Source organism: Triticum aestivum, chromosome 3D (assembly GCF_018294505.1).
Source record: "Triticum aestivum cultivar Chinese Spring chromosome 3D, IWGSC CS RefSeq v2.1, whole genome shotgun sequence".
In the NCBI taxonomy this organism is placed as follows: Eukaryota; Viridiplantae; Streptophyta; class Magnoliopsida; order Poales; family Poaceae; genus Triticum; species Triticum aestivum.
The window spans coordinates 608339192-608363112 of NC_057802.1; the positions used below are offsets into that span (position 1 = coordinate 608339192).

At 45.6% G+C, this 23921-nt stretch overlaps 1 protein-coding gene and 1 pseudogene across 1 annotated transcript; both read right to left on the minus strand.

Annotated features, from left to right (window-relative positions):
* Positions 1-7262: 7262 nt before the first annotated feature.
* On the minus strand, positions 7263-8008 carry LOC123076671 (cytochrome b6-f complex iron-sulfur subunit, chloroplastic-like; annotated as a pseudogene).
* Positions 8009-17119: 9111 nt separating this feature from the next.
* On the minus strand, positions 17120-22089 carry LOC123075881 (hydroxycinnamoyltransferase 1). Its single transcript, XM_044498384.1, has 3 exons — positions 22070-22089; positions 21524-21946; positions 17120-18160 (listed from the first exon to the last, which is right to left on the minus strand). The coding sequence occupies exons 2-3, from the start codon at positions 21944-21946 to the stop codon at positions 17255-17257; spliced, it is 1329 nt and encodes a 442-aa protein (XP_044354319.1). The 5' UTR covers positions 22070-22089; the 3' UTR covers positions 17120-17254.
* Between the last annotated feature and the right edge of the window lie 1832 nt (positions 22090-23921).

A 23921-nucleotide genomic window follows, 5' to 3' on the forward strand; every position in this document is an offset into this window, starting at 1 on the left:
ATTTGAGGTACAGAGGAAGGCAAACCTGACATTGGATGTGCCCACTCAAGTAGACTGACAGTGATTTTTAAGCGAAAGCAATTCTGTAGATGCTCTTTTAAGCCTTACGCATTTCCACTTTGCACACATCAACATTCAGTTCATGACTAGCTTCAGCCAAACACTACAAGAATCCCAGAAACATGATTAAATCTCAGCTTCAGAAATTCCAAATGAACACACTCACGAAATAAAGTAAATCGCACAACTATAGTTTCAGCAAGATTGACAGCAGGATGAACAACAAGGCACCTTCTTACCAGATATTTAGAAACAACATGAACATTTCCAAGTGAAAACAAGTGACATTCCACCAAAGGTCATCTTCATGGAACATCAAAGATGACTTATAACACCATGATATGTCAGATTCTCGGTAACTTAAATCAGCCTACTCTTCTTGTTGTTGGTAAGTAGACAACATAGTCTAGACACTACATAGAGTAATATTTCCCTACAGCTTTGTAGAACTTTCATCAAACAATTTGTATGCGCAGAAGCTAAGCTGAGTATTTTTGAGAGAGAGAGAGAGAGAGAGAGAGGGAGAGAGAGAGGGGTCTTGACTCACCGCCGTGTGAAACTCGTCCGGCCGCCGTGCGCGACGAAGATGAGCCTGTGACGGAAGGTGCAGGAGATCGGACCGCCGCCATCGTGGCCTTCGTACACCATGCACGACAAAATGGGGTGGTGAAGATGGAGGCTGCGGTAGCTTGAGGACGATCCGATGGCCGACGGCGAGCTTGAGGGAGCCGTCCCCGTCTAGCATTGCTCGTAGTCAAGTGGTAGATCATGGTACTGTAACAATGTATATTGTTCAACTCGTAGCAAACAGAAGAGCATGCATCAGGAGCACTTCCATGCACTATACATAAAAAATTAAAACTATGTCACGGTTGCACAGATTAGAGCTGACCTTATTGACCTTCGTTTCACTAAACCAGATGCACGTCTTGAACTGGTCCCCATGCCACTCCACCTTATTCCACTACTGGTTAGCACTCGTTTTGTAAACCTGTGGAAAACACATAAGAGGAAAAGGTTCACAGAAATCACCCAATCCAAAGGGAACAGACAACACATGCCTTGTTCTAGCCCCTAATAACATATCAGTAGTTTAATACTATTTCTAGCCACCGAAACAGAGCTAAATTAATTCACAACAGTACTTAATAAATGGCGCGCCACAGCATCGAGTCATCCACTCAACATACAATTACAGAAAAAATAACCATGAAACGATCTAGCTGCCAAATGAAGAAAGAAACAATCATTTCGTCGATGATCTAGTAAATGCTGCAATTTCTGCGAAAAGAGTGTGATAGACCTCTTGGATCGGGTAGGCTTAGATCAATCCGGTGATTTACCTTCTGCCTTGCCGGATGAACTCGATGGGGTGGCCATGGTGGATGGCGGCGGTGGTGATGGCAGATCGCGGGCGAAGTGGTGGCGGCGCTTCCCATCAGCACTGCACTAACCCTAGATCGGTAGGGGATTAGGTGGGGTGTACGACGTTGTGACGAACCTCGTATTGCGAGCCGCCGACCCCACCTCTTTATATATAGTGCAGGTGACAGGGGCCCGTCAACCATAGTGGGTTGAGCGCCCCCGATGAGGGCGCGGATCTAAGGGCCCGGTGGGCCGTTGGGCCCACACGGTGGAGATCATCCTAACATTCTCCCCCTTGATCTCAACTTTTACTTTTGACCTTATACTTTTACTTTACTCGTTTCATAACAGATCAGTACATAGAACATGTTTCATCGTCACAGCTCAATTGCCGATAGAATCAGACAGCCACAACGTACCTCTCAGTTTTGAAACAAATTCTTTAACCTTGGGCCCTTTTATTGTCCGGAAATTTTAGACTATACCATAAAACCCATGTCGACTGTGTGTTCTCCAAACACACTGGGCGGTAAGCCTTTAATAAGCAGATCTGCAAAAACTTGTTTGTTGCTTTTATGCTCCAAGCATTTCAACATAATTCCGGACTTTTCTCCTTAACAACGTACAACTTTGTGTCAATGTGTTTGGCACCACACTTGACTCGTTGTCATAGGAGTGAATTACTTAAATGGTTATCGCTGCTGTCAACCATTATCAACTCCGGGTACAGGTTTCCATAACGATTTTGCCTGTCCCTCAGCCTCATATCATGCTATACTTTATATTTGCATCACATTGATGATAAATGATTCATTCTATAGAGTTCTTCCACACAAAAACTCCTAATGTGAAGGTCAACGACAATTGTGGATTTCGCTGTACATTTCACAAGTTTTTATCTTTGTACTCACAACCTTTTGAGAGCACTTGTTTCTTTCAGCATGAGGCCGATATCTTTGACTCCATTCCATCAATTTAAATATGTACTGGACATTGCCAAAACAACCCGGATATGTGAACTATGTCACGGTAATGTTACACTTTTGCATTCATAAAGCTTCCAACAGCTGAAGCATATGGTACCATATTCATTTGGTCTATTTCACATTGACTCTTGGAACACTAAAGTTCCCAAAATCATTACCCTTTACTATAAGAACAGGCGTAGGTTTTCTCACATGCATACTTTAGAGACTTTTCAAAGTATGCTCATGCGACACTCCTAATACCCCCTTTTTCTTTTCTTGGTGAATCTCAATAATTATAACGAGAGTCACTCTACTGAGAACATTCTTTTGAACTTTGAGAACAAGAACTTCTTTTCTCCTGCTGCAGTAGATTGACATCACCATTAGCAAGTAGGACGTCATGCACATGCACAGGATTAGGAAATAAATTTCCCGTTCTATAACTTTGCATGAATACAATTGTCTTCTCATTTTCTTTAACCCAAAAAACATCTGATTCTTCTAACTTTAAATGCCACTGTCTAGAGACTTGCTCTAGTCCACAAAAGACTTCTTGAAGAAGTATCCCTTGTGTTCTTTACTTTCATCTGATGTAACTCAGATCATGATGTCGATCATGATGTGCCACTAACAGGCAAATTGATCCTATAGTCTTTCATCTCCAAGAAGCAATAGGTATTACAGGACCTGTATCACAAGATCCATGTTTACTCATTCCTCCTTTATGGAGCTAACAACAGGTGTTGTATAAGTCATACAACATGCTCCCCCAGATACAATCTATTCGAGTCTTAGGTATTTTCATACCATGCTCCCCCAGATTACTCCATCTTTACTAAAAATGGCGTATCTTTAAACTTTATTATTTGGGTTTATTCTGTTAAAACTTTCTTCTTTATGGCACTTTAAGCACCGTCTTAGTATTCCTTAGTCTGCTTTCGGAACTGTAAAAGATCCAGGAATACATCTATTTCTTTTCTTTAGGGGTATTATTATGATCGTCGTACTCCCCCAGATGATCACATTCTTCATTAATGGATATCTCATATTTCTTTCTCCCCCTCGAAATGTGGCAAGAACTTTTCTGCCACAATTTCGAAAAACCATTCACAACTCTTGTGAATTGAGGAAACTTTGAGTATCTACTTCATGTATCTGATTACTTCATATGTAATGAAGTTATATGTTAACGGTATGGGAGTACTTTTTCCTTATTCCTCATTCCATTTCGGAAACTCAAAATAGTTCTTTATCATTAGTACTTTTGCAAGTCACACTTGCATATCATTCTTATCTTTAGGTTCGTCTGTAACTTTTATTCTCTTTGATTTATTGAGTGCTTAATGACCGTTGCACATAAGGTGTACGGTCGATACTAGGAAAGCATAATAGCTACTCCATACTTTTCTCCTAGAGTGGGACACATTAAACGCACATGAGTCATCATATCTTTCTCCTGTCACACAGGATAAGTCTTAGCCAAAATTTCTCCTGACGTATAGGATTTTTGACATAATACTATGTCAACTTTACCCAGTTACGCAGGTATTTTCCTAGACTTTCCCCGCCATGCGGGTTTTATCATAATTCTCTTTTCCCGCTATGCGGGTAATTCCCTGTAAGGAACATAAATGCCAGAATTGGCTCTTTTGACTGCATATGCAATCATGAAATTCAGAAATAAATACGAACACTCTTTGACACACATGCTTAATCCGACGTTGGTCAAATTAAACACGCATGTTGCTTGTTTCATCTCAAATCATGTTGACTGAAAAATCTTCTTCATATAGAATACATGAAAGACATTCATCAACCAAGACTCTCAACGATCTATTTGTTTTCTTTTCTTGGATTAATATCCAAGAATTCTTTTCTTTTGAAGCCATTCTTTAGAGAGAACATACTCCCTCACGTTATGACCTTTCTTGGTCATCTTTCGGGTAACAAGTACCCAGCCATTCGCTTTCACGAATGAAAGCATGGAAAACTTTTAGTCTGAGAAAACTTAGCCAATAATCAACAATAATGAGCATAAAAAATAACCCTACGTTGGTCTGGTTAAAAAATATGCACATTAAACTTTTTAAAACTTTCTTTTTATACTCTAAATCACCGTTGTGGTAGAATTAGAATAAAACTCGTTCTTCTACATTAATTCCATATCACCGTTGGGCGGAAATGGAAATAATGCATATAACTCATAAACAATGTGATGATAGTATTTCTATTAAACAACTTTGCTAAGAAATAATCATCATCATCAACTTTATTGCAGCGGAAACAAGAAATATGCATTTCTCTAGTTCAAGAGCATTTCTTCATCTTTAACTGTTCTCTGAAAATTGATCACTTTGACACAAAATTTATCAGAGTTTAAGCTTTGAACATAAGACTCATAGAATTATAGTATTGTTATCATCAACGTTGGTCAGAAAATAACAATACCATATTTTAACTTTAAAACAAATATCTTTCTTTTATCATATCGGAAACTATCTGCATCTTATTTCACCCATAGGGGAAAAACATTGCTGAGAACAATTCTTCCAATTAAATTTTCCCGTTGGTTCCAATTTAATTGGAGGATAAAACTTTTACTTTGCAGCGGAAACTTTATAATATTCTATTCAGAAACAATTTTGTACTATTTTACTCTCTAAGCAATTTTATCCGGTTGGTTCGAAAATGCATTAGAGAAGCAACAATTTAATCTTTTACTTTAGTTCTATTCACTTTTAAAGGAGCACTTTTATTTTTATTTGCAGCAGAAAAACATGAATAGAAAATTCATGAACTTTTTATTCTTTACATAAACTTTCTTTTCATTTTCTATTTTCTAAAACAATTTTTTTTTTCGTTGGAAAAAAAATTTGCATAGAAAAACTATTTGAAATCTGCCCAAAATCTGGACAAATAACAAAAAAAATTAAAAAAAATGCAGCTGGCCCAGCGCGCGACTGCCGCCTCGGCCCAGCGCCCCGCGCGCGTGCCCACGGCGGCTGGCCACGGCCCAGCGGCGGCGGTGCCCCGCCTCCACTTTCGGCCCAAAGGCCCGCTCTGAGCTAGGCACCGAGCTAGGGTTTCAATCCCGGCTGTCGAACTCGATCCAACGATCCAGCGTCGATCTCGCGTGAACAAAACAGCCCCCCGACCGATCCAAAAACCCTAGCCCATTTCTGTTTCTTCCCTTCGACGTCTCTGCCCCGCTCGCCGTGGCACCGCGCCGCGCCCAGGGCGCCGGCGACGGCGTCGACCACCGCGCCGTGCGAGCCCCGACCACCTTCTCTTCCTTTCCCCACTCCGTTTCTCCTCATCTGTTGCAGATTGGGAGGGAAGACGCAGCTGCGCCTCCTCTACACCCCTCGCGTCGTTCTTCCTTTCTGTTGACGTCTACGGCAACGGCCCGGCGGCCGGCGATGGCGTGAAGCTACCGCGCCGTGCGAGCCGCACGCGAGCTTCTCCCTTTCCCCTCTCCATCTCCACCTTCTGTGGCAGAGAGGACGAGGCTACTTTAACTGTTGCAGATTGGGAGGGAAGACGCAGCTGCGCCTCCTCTACACCCCTCGCGTCGTTCTTCCTTTCTGTTGACGTCTACGGCAACGGCCCGGCGGCCGGCGATGGCGTGAAGCTACCGCGCCGTGCGAGCCGCACGCGAGCTTCTCCCTTTCCCCTCTCCATCTCCACCTTCTGTGGCAGAGAGGACGAGGCTACTTTAACCCTTCTGCTCCCCTTCGTTTTCGACGACGGCAGAGCTCTCTACGGCGGCGTCGTGGTCATCCCCCTCGCCGGCTGCGCGTCCACCTTGCGGTGAGCGCGCCGCCGTCGAGCGGTTTGTTCGCGATGCCCTTTGCCCCGTGTGGGGTAGTTCTTCGTCCGACGCCTCGGCTTGCCGATGCGCGTCCGGATCGAGAGGAACGGCGCGGCCTTCCGGCGGCACTTTGCCCTTCTCCCATCTTTCTTTTTGTTTTGGGGTTAGGGTTTCTCTCGGGAGGGGATTTCCTTTTCTTTTCTGTACCGAAAATCCTAAACCAATCTCTGGCTCTGATACCATTGATAGACCTCTTGGATCGGGTAGGCTTAGATCAATCCGGTGATTTACCTTCTGCCTTGCCGGATGAACTCGATGGGGTGGCCATGGTGGATGGCGGCGGTGGTGATGGCAGATCGTGGGCGAAGTGGTGGCGGCGCTTCCCATCAGCACTGCACTAACCCTAGATCGGTAGGGGATTAGGTGGGGTGTACGGCGTTGTGACGAACCTCGTATTGCGTTGCGCCGACCCCACCTCTTTATATATAGTGCAGGTGACAGGGGCCCGTCAACCATAGTGGGTTGAGCGCCCCCGATGAGGGCGCGGATCTAAGGGCCCGGTGGGCCGTTGGGCCCACACGGTGGAGATCATCCTAACAGAGTGTTCCACTGTTGACCTGATTCAAGAGGAAAGTGTCATTTCTGAGCAGAGAAGCTATGTTAAATACTTGATAGAATATCCTCTAGAGACAGTGGCTTGTGTCATTTCCATAACAGATTGACTCTGCATTGCCCTTTTGAAACAATGCTGCAGATATGCCATCCTATCTATTTAACTATTCAATTGCTATCTAGGAGTAGATGTGTAGATTCAGGAGATACTATGTTTCAGGTTTGATCAGCTATAGAAAAGAGTCTACAGCGTACCAGATTGAGAGCCCTCAAAATGTGATATACTATATAGAGTATATGCAATGAAAAGGTTTCTCTTCTTTCATAGACTGTATACATATAACTGGATACAAGAAACAGGTGCATTTATAGCAGGAGTACTCTTATAGCAGCATTCTTAGGACTGGCAGGAGGCTTAACACACAAGTGAGCATTGCTGCTGGAGCTTACGTCGCCCTCCACCATGGCACAAAGACGACCTTGCCATCGTCGACGTCGGCGTGAACAAGCGCCAGTGACTGTTTCAGAAGAGAAATGCAGATCAGGTCAGCTTAGTTCAGTTCAGTAAGCAGAAATGTATTCCTCAGAAAGGTTCAGTTGAGATAGGAGGGCATCTTTGTTTTCGTGCAGGTCCACGGACAACCTTGCCCTGGTTGTTGTACTGGGATCCATGGCAGGGGCAGAGGAACTTGTTCTCGGCGGCGTTCCACAGCACACATAGCCAAGATGCGTGCACACAGGAGGGTCTTGTCGGACTCCACATCACCCTGCAACATTCACACGATTTCAGTAAGTTGCTCCGGGCCTGGGGTGATCCATCAGCTTCATCTTTGCTTGCATAGATATAACTTTGTGAAGGCTTCAGAATGACCATGGCCGTCTGAATCTGAACATACCTTGAGTCCCTGGGCGAGCATGAGGCTGTTGGGGCCATGCGTCTTGTGTCACTCCTCAACGAGGATGTCGTTGCCGAGTTTGTCCTTGCAGCGACCCCTACAGCGTTGCTCCCTGACCCGGCCGGGACGATGAAGGTTTCGACGCGACACGCGAGTAAGCACTTGGAATCATGGCCCGTGGAGTGGACCCTGGCTGGGTTTGTGGCGCCGCCGCCGCGTGGGCTAGCTGCGTCGGGGGGCAGGAAGGAGGCGGCGGCGTGGGTGCCGTGGACGCCTACACGGAAGAGACGCGCCATGAAACCTATCCGACGAGGGGATTGCTTTTGTGAGTAAGGAAAGAGACGCGCCATGAAACCTCATCGACGTAACTTGCCAGTCCCTCCTGGCCACGTGGATGTCGCGAGCGAAGGTCCAGTGGCTCGCTCTTGGAGAGTGCGGAAACGGCTCGACATGGCGCAGCGACATTGGGAGGACGATGAGGAGGAACGGACGGATACGAGGGACGAACGGGGGTCCCTGGGCGGGGTCGCCTCGCCGTCTTCGGCGGCCGTGGTGACCATGGTGACGTGACGGGAGGTGGAGCCGCGTCGCCGGCGCGGGCAGGTGCGGTGGATTTGGCGGAGGAATAGGTGGCGGCGGAGGAACTTGGAAGACACGCATCAATCTCAACAGACCCTGATGCGTCCACATTATTTGCTTCTGAAACAAATAGCAGCTCTGCTATGTAGTAAGGAGAAACCAAGAATGACAGAGCATCCTCGTGTCAAACTCAACACACCCTGGTACAGTGGCACTTCTCCATTGTTTGATTCAGAAACAGGCAGAAACAAGAGTAGGGCGTTTTGGTGCCCAGGCTCATCTGCATCCCGTTAGACAAAAAATCGTAAAAAATTCAAAAAAAAATTCAAATAAATTCAAATAAATTTTGTATGGTAGACAATTTGATGCGTGAGGCCCACTCCAAATTTCATGTCATTTGGACATATGAGCAGCTCTCAGCAAAAAAGACAAATCGGGCCAAAACAGTACATGAACAGTAAACATTTTTATAGACCCTCAATTTGTCTTTTTTAGAAGCACAACTATCATTATCTGCACGTAATAAAATGCAAGTACGAATGCAGATGCTGAAAAAGCATTTTGGAAATTATACAATTCAGTCTCCCAGTTTGTGATTTTTGTTTATGTTGTCCAGAAATGTACAAACGACTGGCATGTGTCATCTATAGCTTGTCCCGTTTGTCTGAATGTTCAACTAGAAGAGTTTCATCTATTTGGCAAGGAGCACTGCAGTAATACATGCAACTCTTCACAGCTACTAACATTAAGTTGCACTCAGGCTCTCACATGGACTAAAGAGTTATTATCGGTATGTATCACTGTTTAATTTTTACAGTCTACAGGTTTATTTATATGGCCAGTATTGATCTCAAGGACAACATTGATGTAACTACAGTCACCCATTCAGAATTTTCTTTAGAGGAACTACAACAGGTATTTTGCTGACCTGAACATTGAACTAATGAGTACAAAAGTTCAGGGCATATGCGAATAATTGAAGTTTTATATTTGCGGACAAGGGAGAAACGCCTAAATTAGAAGGCAGAGTAGAATTTTATACTCTGTTGTTGCAGTGTGGCTTTTGGGAATCCTTAGCACAATTATCCCAGAGGTGAAGCTTAGACACCGCAGTGGATTTGTCTGGCTGTGAATCATGGTCATGAAATACGTTCATGTTGTTCCCTTTCCAGATGCTTTAAAACAGACAAGCGATGATGTTGGAACAAGAGGTTGCTCGATTCCCTTTTATGTCATAGTTCATACTACAACACATACATACTGCAGCCTCTTAAATTATAAGATTACTGTCTCTTAGATTATAAAATTTCATGATATCAAATTGTACGTACTGAAAATTTTCTCCTTTCTAGTGCCTGCTTGATTGTAGCAGCAATGAACTGGTTAAATAGAATAACTAGATAATGATGCTCCATGCATTACTAGAGCCGTTGATAGCTTGTCCACCTAGATTATTTAACACTCCCTTCTTAGGAGAACTTAGCTTAGATATTTAGGTCCAACGCATGTACTGCAAAGCGAGATATTTAGTTTGGTTTTCTCAGGTATACCGTACTCTCGACATTCTAAAATCTCTACTACTAAAGGTATAATTTGATTATTTAACTTCATACTTTGACCATAAATCTCTGGAAAAAAATTGATGGTTAAAAGTCATGTGCTGCTGCACTCGACTATGAGCTTGAAAAAATAGTACCTACCTAATACCTACAGAGGTGGCTAATCCTTTCAGTGACCTATATATGTAAGTATGTATTTCCTCCGTTTCTTTTTAGTCTGCATATAAGATTTGGTCAAAGTCAAACTCTATCAACTTTGACTAAGTTTATCTTTACCTCTTTTACCTAATAATAAAGGACGGAGGCTTTCATAGTTCTCCATACGTCGTCTCTTTATATCAGTTAATTTTATGTTAATCATAAAGATTGACGGCTAAGATTTAAAAATAAATTTACACACATGTAAGGGAAAAAACAAACAAACGATGTGGAACAAAACCGGCTTGATGAAAAAAAGGAAAAACGAACGTCGCACGTCTTGCTGGATATAGAAAACGAAAGTATTATCTGACCGTCTCTCTTCGGATCTATTTTAGAAGAAAAGAGGGTCACGGTAGTGGACCAGCTACCTCTGTGCAAGGGATATGGCCTGGCGTAGGTGTCGTCTGCCCCGGGTCTTGATACGGAGTTGATCGTGGAGACTGTGCGGCACCCCCTCCTACTAGCTTCAATCTTCTCTTTGATGCATCGGACGAAATCCATCTCTCGTCCACTCAAGGTTCCGTCGATGAGGTGGATCGGCAGCGAGCCCCCGCGGCTCGATCCTACATCACGCACGTAGCTCTAGCAACTAATGTGGTCGCATCCTTCCTCTGTGGTGCCGACGTACTCGAACATGGCGGCGTGATGGCCATAGTGTTGTTCAATAATGAACTGCAGCGAGGGCAAGCGGAGGCGCCCAACAAGGAGCTGCAACCCGCGGCGGCTATGGCAGGCGGAGGAGATGGCCGCGCGGTCGATCAACGTCAGCGCCATGCTGCATGAGGCCACGATGGCCGGCTCGAGTTCCCTGAGTCGGGCAGCGCCGGCGGGTGCGCCACGACTGGCTACCAACGCCTCCGTACGTCCAAGGCAGCTGACATATATACCTATCCCAATGGCCAGGAGCCCATGACCTCCCGCCGTTAGTTTTGGGTGCCGAATATATAGTTTCAGATTTCTGCTACTGGTTTGGATATAATTATGCTACGTGATTCCTTCCTCTTTGTCGCTGTCCTTCAATGGACTTCTACGGAAATCATGGAGCAGATCTTGACGTGGATGTGCGCTAAGTTATGACAGCATGTGAATCAATGGTCAGTGATGCAATGTTTACGAAGCGTTCATGGGGAGTTGGCGTTCATCCGGATGCAACACAACCAGAGTGCATGGCTGACGCCGGCGGGCGGAAGGATTCCACCACCGTGGAGAACATGAACCGCGAGGGCGTCCATGCCAGACTACATCCGACAATGCGAGGCGCTGGTGCAGTTGACATGTATGAGGGTGCCGACGCTTGACGGGGACGAGAGCACAGAAGAGGCTGCCGCCTTCGAACCCGATCAGAGCATGCCGCGCCGACCCACGGAGCAGGCTGCCATCGGCGAACCAGGCCAGCCACGATAGTGCATGGACAAGGGCGCCGCAATCAAACCCGGTTTGGCAGCGGGCATGCTGCGTGCGTGAAGCCGTGGAGTTACTGGAGTATCAAGGTGCAGGCCAGCGTGCATTGTGCACCCCCGGGGGTAAAGCTAACATGACGATGGGCCGATGGAAGCTGTCACTCTAAAAGATGCGCGTTGCACATCCGCGTGGCGATCATGCATGCATACGCTCTCGTAGCCAGGTGCGATCGCATGAGCTCCTAGGCGGCGTAGATATACAACAAGCATGCATGTAGTACGCACAAAGCATCTCATGTCAGTTCTTTTGTGGGAAGAGCCTGACAGATAGTTGTAGCTCCTCAACTGATCTATGTCTAAAGTTTCAAAGCAAGGATCAATATGCAAGTAAAAAAAAAGCAAGGGTCAATATGGCAGCCAGATTACACTGTTAAAATTTCAATTTGCTCTGACCGATGTTGCCTGTTTGTCCAGCTGTTTTGTAGCAAGGTACAGACAGACAGGCCTCATGCATAGGCATTTGACACGAACGATGGAAATTTAATGCAGAAACTCAATGAGACCATGACTAATTACGGTCGCATGCAATTAGTGGCTACTGCATTCTATTGATCATGCATAGAGCCACAGTGGGAAGCTTCTGTTTCGTGGAAGAACTATGAGTGCAAGTGGACCAAAACACACACAAAACAGTGGGCTAACTATAGTCCCATGATGGTCCTAGCTGCAGACTGCGTACTCAGCAAGTCAGTAGAGCACTGCTTGCTATGGAGGCTCATTGACATCTGCCAGATATGGTAAAATTTTAAGCAGATCCTATTGTTTTACTTCAGTCTTCCTACTCCTCTTTTTCATATATCCTTCTATTCTCAGCCATGATATAGGAGCACACAATAAAGTTATTCTGATATGCTTGGCTTGACACCTTCTTCAGGTCATCATATAGATATGAGTAATTAAGTGTTCAATTTTATCTAATTTGATTTAAAGGACCTGAAACATCCTGCAGTTTTACAACAAAAACTGGACTGGTCTCTCATGTCTAATATTACTCCCTCCGTTTCTTTTTACTTTGCATACAAAATTTGATCAGCTCTCAAACTAAACAAAGTATGAACAAATTTATATAAAAAAGTATTAACATCTACGATACCAGAGTTATATGGTATGAAAGTTAATTTCATGATGCATCTAATAATACTGATTTCATATTGATAATTTTTTCTATAAAGTTAGTCAAACATTAAAAAGTTTGACTTTGACTAAATTTTATATGCAAACTAAAAAAACGGAGGGAGTATGTCTTAATTTCTTAAATAAATAGGATATTTCACATAGACAATGCTTTAGTCGACATAACTGCGAATCAACAAAGGAGTGGCGCGGCATGGGTCAAAGGTTTAACCCTTTTTATGCTTCTCAATGTTAGTCCACAAGGAGTATAGATTGATTGACGCTCTTGCCTAACATGCTGAATTCTACACATGAAAAAGCATCGCCTCGAGGGTCAATTCTAGACATGAAAAAGCATCACCTAGAGGGTCTGAAAATTAAGGCATTATAATTCAACACTTTTAGTGTAGCATGGAGTTAGTATGTGGTATATTGACGCCTAAAAGATAGGAAAATATATGCCTTGTGTAAGGATCTGAAGGAGAACTGCGGGATGGGATTGGATTTGGAGGATGATTGCCGCTTAGGTTTGTTGTGCATACATGGCTGAAGTAGTGGACCACGATCAAATACAATAATTCATTATTTGTGTAGTCTCTGGAAGTAGCATAAATCTGTCATGATTAATCAGCTTTTGTTGAAAAAAAGATTAATCAGCTTGATCAAGAAGTTATTCTTTATAAGCCAATTTCACATCCATACGTAAATAGTATCATTTTTTGATTATTAAGGATTAGCGTTGCATCTTGATGGTGGCATGGCTTCCCAGTAGTTTCAGACCAAAGGGAAGATAAAGCAGAAGCAGACGCGTTGGAACCTACAAATTGATACTACCGACAGGTAAAATCTCGATTACCACACAAATTCTTAAATTTATTTTATACCTGTTGCAACGCATAGGCCCTTTTGCTAGTAGAATTTTTTTTCCAAGATTCACAGTATGAAATCAATATTGTTAGATGCATCATGAAATTTTCATACCATATAGCTTTAGTATTGTAGATGTTGATATTTTTTTTCCAACAAACTTGGTCAAACTTTACAAATTTTGACTTTGACCAAATCTTATATGCAGAGTAAAAAAACGGAGGGAGTAAATATGTAAGTTAGGCTTGTTTCCAAGTTAGCCTATAGTATTTGTGTCAATTAAGTTTATCCTATTGCCACTTGCAAATATATTTTAATATAATAGAACTCCTATAGTTGTCTTCAATACAGTGGGAATAAATCTCTAACGAATATTTGGTACATTCATGCAACCTATCTTTTGCATTTAAAATCGAACATGCAAGAGGCAGTCATAGAAAATCTATATACTGCATAAACCTTTACTTGCAAGGATTAAATCACATAAATTGTCCCGTCCATTATAATTGATGATGTCTATACAACCAACACAGTGATTCAAAAAAAAAACACAGTGATTCATTGTGAAAATTTATCTCTCTCCATGTTGTATTGATGTTTGTCCATGTGATGAACCGTTCCCAATAGCTTTGCCATCTGCATTAGTCATGATTTGCTACTGATTCTTTTTGGTTCATTATGTATCTTTGACTATCCAACTCCATGAATGAATTCATGGACATGTTTTTATTTTTCTATGACTGCCTCGAGAGCACAACAGAGAGTTGTGCAGGGCATGTTAGTATATACCTATTGAGTTGTGCAGGTTACTATCTATATGTATGCATTGTAGCCCGTAGCAACGCACGGGCATTCTACTAGTCATGATAAGTTTATGACGCCCCAACTATCCCTCCAACTATATTGACATTCTTGTAAGCAGTTCAGATTTCAAAATAATTTTACTCCGTCTATCATTGACATTTTTGTGATATAGTCATGGAAATATATTTATTTTAGGGGGAAATTAAAGAACACATGCGATAAATTTTTCTCCCGTTGCAACGCACAGGCACTTTTTGCTAGTTAACGCAAACGCCTGCTGCATGCAATGGCAGTTTTCTTCTGTTGGCCGCGCACTAATTGTCATTGATTTGTCAATCAAAGTAATTTCATTTCTTCTCCTTCTGTAACGTGCATGCAAGTGGGATATGCGATTAGAGGAGTATGCATGCATGCCTGCCAAACGCAAGCCCAGCCGCCGAGCGATTGACGCCGGCGAGAGGAGGTGGCCGTGTGTGGGGGCGTCGTAGACGAGGCCGGAGACGACACGGCGGACCGCGCTGGAGGGCGTTTGTACGAGCTCGCCGACGGCGTCATAGACGAGGCCGGAGATGATGCGGCGGACCGTGCAGGAAGGCGTTTGTACGAGCTTGCCGACGGTGTCGTAGACGAGGCCGGAGAGGACGCGGCGGACCGCGCCGGAAGGCGTTTGTACGAGCTCACCGACGGCGTTGTAGACGAGTCCGGAGACGACACGGCGGACCGCGCCCGAAGGCGTTTGTACAAGCTCGCCGACGGCGTCGTAGACGAGTAGCACCGATCGAGTTATGCCCCTCCTGGTGAAAAGAAGTATCAGATGGGAGAGCCTACGATGGGCGCTACTCGCTCCATGACGGAGGACAGTCCGTTCCTTCCGCGTCACCGCCAGCAACGGCTAGTCCACTCCTCCTCGTCCAACAGTGGTGAGACAAGAAGGAATGTAGAGGAGGGGTGGTCGGCTAAGCCGAGGAGATGGCGGGGGCATGGGTCGCATCCCACCTCGTGCGGTGCGGCAGCGGCCAGCCGTAGGAAGGAGATGACGACGGCAGGGCAGGGAGGCGGGCGCGAGTTAGGGTTTGGAGGAAGAGAGAGAGGTGAGGCAGGAGGAAGAGATGGGGTTGCGCGAGTGCGGGAGAGAGGCGGCTAGGGTTTCACCACAGGCGTGCTGCCTTTTATAAGTATGTGCGTGAAATGACGAGAATGCCCTCAGCGGGGCACCGTAATTACACGCAGTGGCACACTGGAGAGGTAACTATTCATTCCTACAATGCTTTGGTAATGATCCGGCCGCCCAGATCCTCCGGTGGCTCAATCGGGCGGCGGATGTCGCAAATCGCTGAGAGAGCGTGGGGCTTGCTGCCGTTCTTGTTTTAGGATGTGCGAGTCTGCAGCTGCAGGTCCCCATGTCCCCTGTGTCCCATGTCTTTCACCGCCTTCACGTGCTCGTGTCCGCCGAACACAGCCATGCATGCTGTGCAGGTCACCGCAAGAGGACTTTTTTTTACTGTTTTGGCCCATCCACAAAAGATTAGTATGATTTGGTCCTTATTGAAAACTTTTTCTAGATCTGACCCATTTTGAGACGTAAGTAACCAAGGTGTCTTGCTTACACGGGAGACACCATGGTCTACGGCGTCTGGCCATGGCCCACCTCCTGGTCTGGTCCCTACGTGGCAAAGGCCGGACGCCAGAAACTCTGGCGTTTAGGTCCGAAACGTATGGGTAAACAACAAGTGCCGTGCCATTATTGTTGCCAAACCAGCGAGATCACTCGGTATTACCACGATTAACTACCTGACTAACAAACTTCTGGTTACGTGCATGCAACACTTCCACGTAATACCGAGTGATCTTGCTGGTTTGTAACAGTGGCACGGCACTTGCTGTTTACCCTTACGTTTCGGACCTAAACGCCAGAGTTTCTGGCGTCCGGCCTTTGCCACGTCGGGATTAGGAGAGGACGGGCGATGGCTAGACTTGATTAGCATCCAAGAATCAGCAGAGGAACGGTGGCAGTTAGGTTAGAGATATGGGAGTTCCTCAAAATAGATGGTTTCTATTTTTTATTTTTCTCTGATTAGATATAAGATCTGAACGCTGGTGATGAATTGTGTCCACTGCTAATTACGTCTAGGTTGGGTCAGGTTTTTTTTGGAGCATAATTAGACTTTATTTCTCAAATAACTGTCATATCATTTACAAGATGATGAGAAATAAAGTCAGGGATGATAGCATCCCAGGAACTAGAAGAACTCGATCTAAAAGACTGTTTCGCTAACTCATCAGCCACTTGGTTTGCTTCTCTGAAACAATGCTTGAAGGTGATCTTTGCAAAGTCGATGGAGAGTTGCTTACATTCAGCAAGAACTGCAACATCTGGTCCTTGATAATTATCCATTAGCTGAACTGATTCCACCGCAAAGGTGCAGTCTGATTCAACCTCCGCTCTCATACATCCCATATTGGCAAGAAGATACATTCCATTTCGTATAGCAAGAAGTTCAGCAGCATCCACATCTCGTACCTTGGGTATAAACCAAGTCGTCATGTTCATCACGAATAACTGCTCTAGGTTGGGTCAGGTTTACGTGCAGTTTGGGCCAGGTTGGGTCTTTTTTTCATGCAATAGTAACGTAAATTATGGTGTTAGGATCGATCAACTACGTAGATCAAACGGTTAAGATATTTTTAATGATGTGGAGGCTCATATGGGGCCTCCAATTGGTAAATATAAGAGATTGATAGCTACCAATGGAATATTCACATTATTTGTAGCTACCAGTGCGTGTTGGGAACTGCTCAAAACAAGGTCCAAATGGGTGTTTTATTGTGCAGGAAATCAGGAGTAACATATTTGGCCTAGCAAAAGGGAAGCTCAAAATAATAGATTACAGATCCAAAATCAAATTTCTTGTCATGCATGCAACTAATTTTGGCATGTGTTAAAGTAATGCCAATTAGCTTACAGTACGAAGATCAACTGTCGGAACTTCTTCATGTGGTCGGCTTGTAAAGAGATGGCGATGGACAAGCTCCCATCATTGTGTGCGCTTGGGAGGACGTAGGCGAGCCCCTCAAATGCGACGCCGCCAGGACCCATGAACATCGGCCGGCCCCATCCGAAATCTGCGTTGTGGACGGGCAGGTTCACCCAGCTGGTGATTCCGAGGTTAGGGCAACGGTAGGTTTGTGCTCCTCGGACCAAGGCCGATAAATCAGGTTGCAGCTCAAGGTAGTCCAATGCTGAGCGGCAGTAGTCATCGTTCATCCTATCTAGCTCCATTTGGATTATCTTTGCTGCATCCGCCAGCCCTCTGGTCACCTTGCCTGCCTCGACGATCGGCGTGGCGGTGAACAAAACGTTGCCTAAGAAACCATCCGGTAGCGGCGGCTTCAGCCGTTTCCTCCCATCAATGGCACAATACAACTTGGTGGGCTGATCAGATGGCAAGCCACGTGAAAGAGAGACACAACGCCAGACATGCGCAGACAGCAATGTGTACGTGCTCAACCGTGGCATGTCGTCGCCGGTGGGAAGCTGCGAGCGTAAGCGGCCAATGTCTGAGCTGGTGAGCTTGAAGATGTCAACAGCAGTGTCAGGTGATGTTCGCTTAGAATTAGAAGGGAGATCCTGGGGCTTGGATGACAACATGGCTGGGGATGGATGGTACTCAACATGTGGGTAACATGGAGTCGGAGGGTCTCGAGCGCGGATGAGGGTGCGGTCGATGAAGGGCATGACTGCAATTTGAGCTCCACGGCAGAGGTTGGACCATGAGTTAATAAAATGCAAGCCGGACATGCCATCAGCGACATGGTGTTGTGTGGCAACACCGAGGGAGACACCTCCACACTTGAAATAGGTCACCTGGTGTACAGTAAAAATGCAAGGATCAAAACACAAGCTGCATTAGTTTCTTGAAAATCATAGAAGTGCACCAAGTGATAAATGAAATTCTCTACCCTCCTTAGACCTTGGTTATGTCAGTGCTCAGCTTTTACTTTTTGTTATCTTCGTCCAGCTCTGCATGGTAGTATTCTTTATGCTTGGCTTTTGTATTTCTTTATTGCCCATTAGCCTTTGTGAGAAATATATTTGGCTAGTGAGGACCATGTAATAATCACACCTTCCAGGTTAGGAATTTTACACACCCTTTTTTCAATATTCAGTACATATTAGATATTTTTCAAGTTTTGTAGGAAAAAATATGAATATCTATAATACCAAATAGGTAAGAGGCATGGCAATATATTTCATCGGTATTGTAGATGTCGATAAATTTTTAATAACCTTTTTCAAAGTTTACAAAGTTTGATTTGGGGCAAAAGTAGGTATGCACTATATATTTACATGGAGGGAGTATCTACCAATGAGGTAATCAATAAATTGTAGTATGTGCCAGCAAACACACCAAATTCATTAAAAAAACACAAAACAGTAGTACTACCTCCGTCGTGGTTTATTAGTCCCCTTCGTATTTTGTGTCAAATTTTGACCATAAATTTAACTAACAAAATATTAATGCATGTCATCAAAAATTATATTTTTGGATTCGTATTTGAACATAGTTTTCAATGGCATAATTTTTTATGACATTCATTGACATTCTGTTAGTTAAATTTATGACCAAAATTTTACACTAAATACAAAAAAGACCAATAAACCAAGACGGAGGAAGTATGTACCAACTCATGTTATTAGCTTCTCTAATAAAGGCAACCTCCGAGGTGGTTGGGCTGTGTGGCCTCAAATCCCAATGATGGACCGAGGACCACCTGAATCTCACCGTATATATTACTTTAACTGGAGTAGTAGCTATTATATCATTATCCGCGCACACCAAAAAATTGATCAAATTGTATGTTGAAGGAGTCAATCAGACATTGGTGAATCACATTTCTATGGTTAGGACTTATTCTCCAGTTTCCAATTATATACTCAGCCAGCAAACCAACATGTGGTTCGATAGTTAGGCGGGCAATTGTTTCCCCAGTTCACCAAAGTTCAAGTCTTAGACTTGACATTGGTGCTCATGTGTTTTTAGATTTATTTCAGACCTTCTGGCGATGTGCATTCAATGACACAAGCTGCATTAGTTTCTTGAAATATATATGAAAAACGTAGAAGTGCACCAAGTGATAAATGAAATTCTCTACCCTCCTTAGACCTTGGTTATGGCAGTGCTCAGCTTTTACTTTTTTTATCTTCATCCAGCTGCATGGTATTCTTTATGCTTGACTTTTGTATTTCTTTATGCTTGGCTTTACGCCGATGGTCCCGGACAGCTGCATGGAGCCAACAACTGGTTGTACTCTAAGGACATCTTCAACGCCGACCATCAAACCGCCCGCATACGTCTCGATCGCGTGGTCCGAACTCTGAAAGCCATCCAACGCGGGCCTATATCGATCCATTCGGCGGCCCGAACACTCTTTTTTCCGCAAATCGGATACAAAGTGGGGGGGGGGGGGGGTTGCGGGCGTCCGGACCGCTGCCATGTCTGCTTCTGACTGACCAGGCCCACCCAAAAATCCCACCCGCCTCCCCCGCCCTTTCCATCGAACGCCCGCGTCGCTTGCCATGCCACATTCACGCTGGCTCGGAGCATGCAACGGCTGGCATTAATGCCCATGATTTGACTGGATGGGAGGTCGGCATTGACGGACATGACCTCTCGTCCGTCGCTGCTTTAATGCGGATGCCACGTCCCGAGAAACCAACTCCGGCCGCTATGTTGCATTGAAGCGGGCGAACCGTCCCTTCGTCTAGTCTGGTCGTGCTTATATAAGCCATGTGCCGGCGACAAACAGAGACACACTACCCCTCCACGAGCACCGTCCCCTCCCCCTCCCAGTCACTGATCCCGAGCCCAGCGGCAATGCCGAAGTCCTGGTTCTCCGTGCCGGCAGACGCAAGTGGTACAAGTCCCTCCTCAGGCGGATCATGGCAACGTCCTCGCTCTCTGGGACCATCAGCGTGTACGGCGGTGGGCGCCTCTTCCAGCAAGAAAGAGGTAGTCGTCTCTTCCGACGACGACGAGGACAAGCAGCTGCAGCAGCAGCCACATCTCCTCGTGGAGACGGCTCTGAGGGACGATCGTCTGTCAGATGGAGATCATAACGGAGTGCTCGGTCCGTCAGATGGGCCCGGCACCACCATCGCCAGCGCGCGTGAAGGAGGAGCCAGTCCATGAAGCGCGTCCGCATGAAGCGGGAGCCAACATCCCCACTCCGGCGCGTGAAGGAGGAGCCCGCGTCCTCAGTGCCTCCACCGCATCAAGGATGAGCCGGTGACGCCTCCCGTCGCGCAGCAGTTATGCCCGAATTGACGGTCCCTCGTCGACATCACCGCCACCCGATAAATAAGGAGCTGCCGCCCGCGATCACGAAGGTGCGTGGCCATATCCTTCACTACCTTAGAGGAGGCGTTTATGGTGGTGCCTCGGGCTCGAGGGCCGTCGTATCCGAGGCAGAGCGCGCAGCGAGGCAGCAGGCACGGTACGACCGCCGCAAGCCCGCTCGCTGCTCCGCATTCGCCAAGACGGACGTGGCACCGGAATGGGGGACTTCACTGCCATGTGGGCTCTCGACCGCTCTGTCACCACCACGGTGGCGTCGCCAGGCGCCGCCACCGCCTTGAGGGTGAGCACGCAAAGATCTGTGAGGAGCGGTCGCTTAACGACGGCTCCGGCAACGCCGGCAGGGGCAAGGCCGCCGCCGGGGCTTCGCCGGCGCCATCAGCAGTGGCCAAGGCGGCCCACCGCACCGCGCAACAGGAGGCGAGGCGGCTCCTCTGGGAGCAGAAGGCATCCACGAGCCCTTCCGCCGCTGGAGGGACAACGATGGCGGTGCGGCAGGACCAGGTGGCCATGCGTACGAGGTTGTCGTCCGGTATATGGTTTAGGTTTTATTTTTAGAGTTTCTAGTTGAACGGTGGAAATATCATCCGTTTTATGTAAATTTTATCCGAACTTTAATAAAATCCCCATGTTTGCATGGATTTCGTCCATTTGATTGAAACAGTGGTTGAAATGTATGCGGGCAGCGTTTGATGATCGGCTCCCGCATCCATATCCGTAGACTGGTCCGTGTATGCGGACAGACGACGCTGAAGCAAATTTGTGGGCGAGCGTTGCAGATTCGCTAAGCTCCCAATAACTGTAACTGGCATGTTGCAGATGCGCTAATTAAGCTCCCAATAACTATAACTGGCATAAGAAAATGAGCTGACCTGGAGCAGGACGAGTGGGAAGGATATTTCTTCCGTGTAGTCGACAGCCGGGATGAGTCGCTTGAGCTCCATGGTGGGCGCGAAGTCACCGTAGTCGGCGACGGTGGCGTCGGGCGCGTCGGCCTCGACAAAGAGCACTCCCTCCCCGTTGCAGTCGATCTCAATCCTCCCGTCCTTGTCCCGGGCGAGGCGGCCAGCCATGGGGTAGAAGGTGACGAGCGCGTCAGCTAGCGCTCCCCGCATCCGGTCGGCGTCGAAAAACCCCTCCGGCGCCCTCTCCTCAGGGCAGCGGTAGAAGTAGACGCTTGGCGTGTGGAAGCGCGGCACCAGCAGGTCGAGGTGGGAGTTCCATAGCCGAGACAGCGGCAACTCCTTGGCTGGCCTCACCATGCTTGCCCGCCTCACCGTCACCGTGATGCCCATCTATATATATATATATCGACCGTAAATTGACAGCAAAATGAAAATAGAGAGCGCAACTGGATGGATGTATGCATGCATGCATCAGCCAGAGAAGAAGAGGATCAAGGAGGTACGTCGGCTGACCTTAACTGGAATGGAAGAAGAGGATCCAATACCTTTGGCGGAAGAAGAACAAGTATATATATATGGTGACGGTCCTTAATTATACAAGGCAAGGCAAGGCATGCACTAGTGATTCCCTTGACTGCGGCTGTCTACCTACCTCAGCCTCAGGACGACTCACGTGGCAATCAAGCTGGCATCAATGGCGCTCTCTCTAAACCTCGTCCGTCCACATGACCCACCTCACTTGACGTGCACCGCGTGGGGTGTACGATGCTACCACAAGCATCTGCATCTGCATCTGCATCGTAGAGTACTATTATTGCGGAAGGTATAAATGAACGACGTACGATGCAACTTGCGCCACTATGCTGCAACGCTCGATTGAGATGGAGGAGGATGTATCGTCCATGCACTAACCATGCGCCGACGTGTCACTCTATCGTCCCTCATACATTAGCAGTACGGAGGGGGTTTCGTCGGTGGGAAACAAGGCTATGAGTCTGACTAGTCACAGGTGTTCCCATTTCTCAGGGTTAGACGAAGCTTCTACTTGGACCACTACTAGTACTAGCAGCTGCAAGGGCAAGTTTAAACTAGCTAGACCGCCATCTTACCAAAGAAAAATCATACTAGTACGTAAGCCGATTTGAGTCCGCCACTCCGATAAGCTTGGCATAAAGTGCTCAAGTAATGAATCCATCCGGATCCCAAGGTATATTAAAGCCAATTTTAATTAACAATGATTTGTGATTTAGTAGTGAGCAAAAAGTAACATATATCATGCAACATCGAAGTCTAACTCTCTTCATATGCATCGGCATGTCATAAAAGAACAATTCATGGACACAAAGTAAAGGCCAATGCATAGTGTAAACAGTTTCTTGCAATTTTATCGTATTGGAAACATAGAGAGGCGGAGATGTAGTTCCTCTCGCATAATAATTGCAAGTAGGAGCAGGAAGCACATGCATATTATATTTATCAAAATCATCATGTGCAATAGTAAAACGTAACCGATCAATATAATCCTTAATAAGCACAAACTTGTCCGATATAGTGTAGTTGGGAGAATTCAAAAAGATAATAGGACTATCATGCGTGGGTGCAATAGCAACAATTTCATATTTAACATAAGGAACTATAGCAAGTTCATCTCCATAAGCATAATTCATATTGGCATCATGGCCACAAGCATAGCAGGCATCAATTTATCAAAAGGGATATTTCAAACGAATCAAAGGGATCATAGCAATCATTCTTCGGTAAGCACGAAGGGAAATTAACAATGTATGGGATAAAGAGTTACTCTCATTAGAAGGTGGGCACGGGTGATCAATCCGCTCTTCCTCCTTTTGTTCTTCGCTCTCCTCATCTTTTTCATCCAATGAGTTCACAGTGTCATCAATTTCTTCTTCCATAGTTTCCTGCAAAATATTAGTCTCTTCTCGGACAGCAGAGACCTTCTCAATAAATGCATCAATATCGGCATTGTATTTATAATTCAAATAACAATATTTAAGTATAGCAAGATTTTCAGATCTGTAAACAGGATCATCACAATTTTCATACTCTTCAAACAAACATTTAATTTCACAAGCACCCTTAAAAGCAACAAATTATTCTATTTGTTCCACATCATAGTAATCATATATACCATTAGCATAAGAAGCCAAGGTTTTATTATCATTAAATTTACATGAAAAGGGTAGGTGTGGAGCCTTCATCCTAGAGCAACAAGTATAATCATATCTCAGGCATAGATCTCGAGCATACCAATGCAACATATAAATTTGGTCCCATAATAGTTTCCCTTTTTAGGTCAAGCGATAATCCCTAAAGTATTCACGTTGATCCAACGTGTCTCCCATTA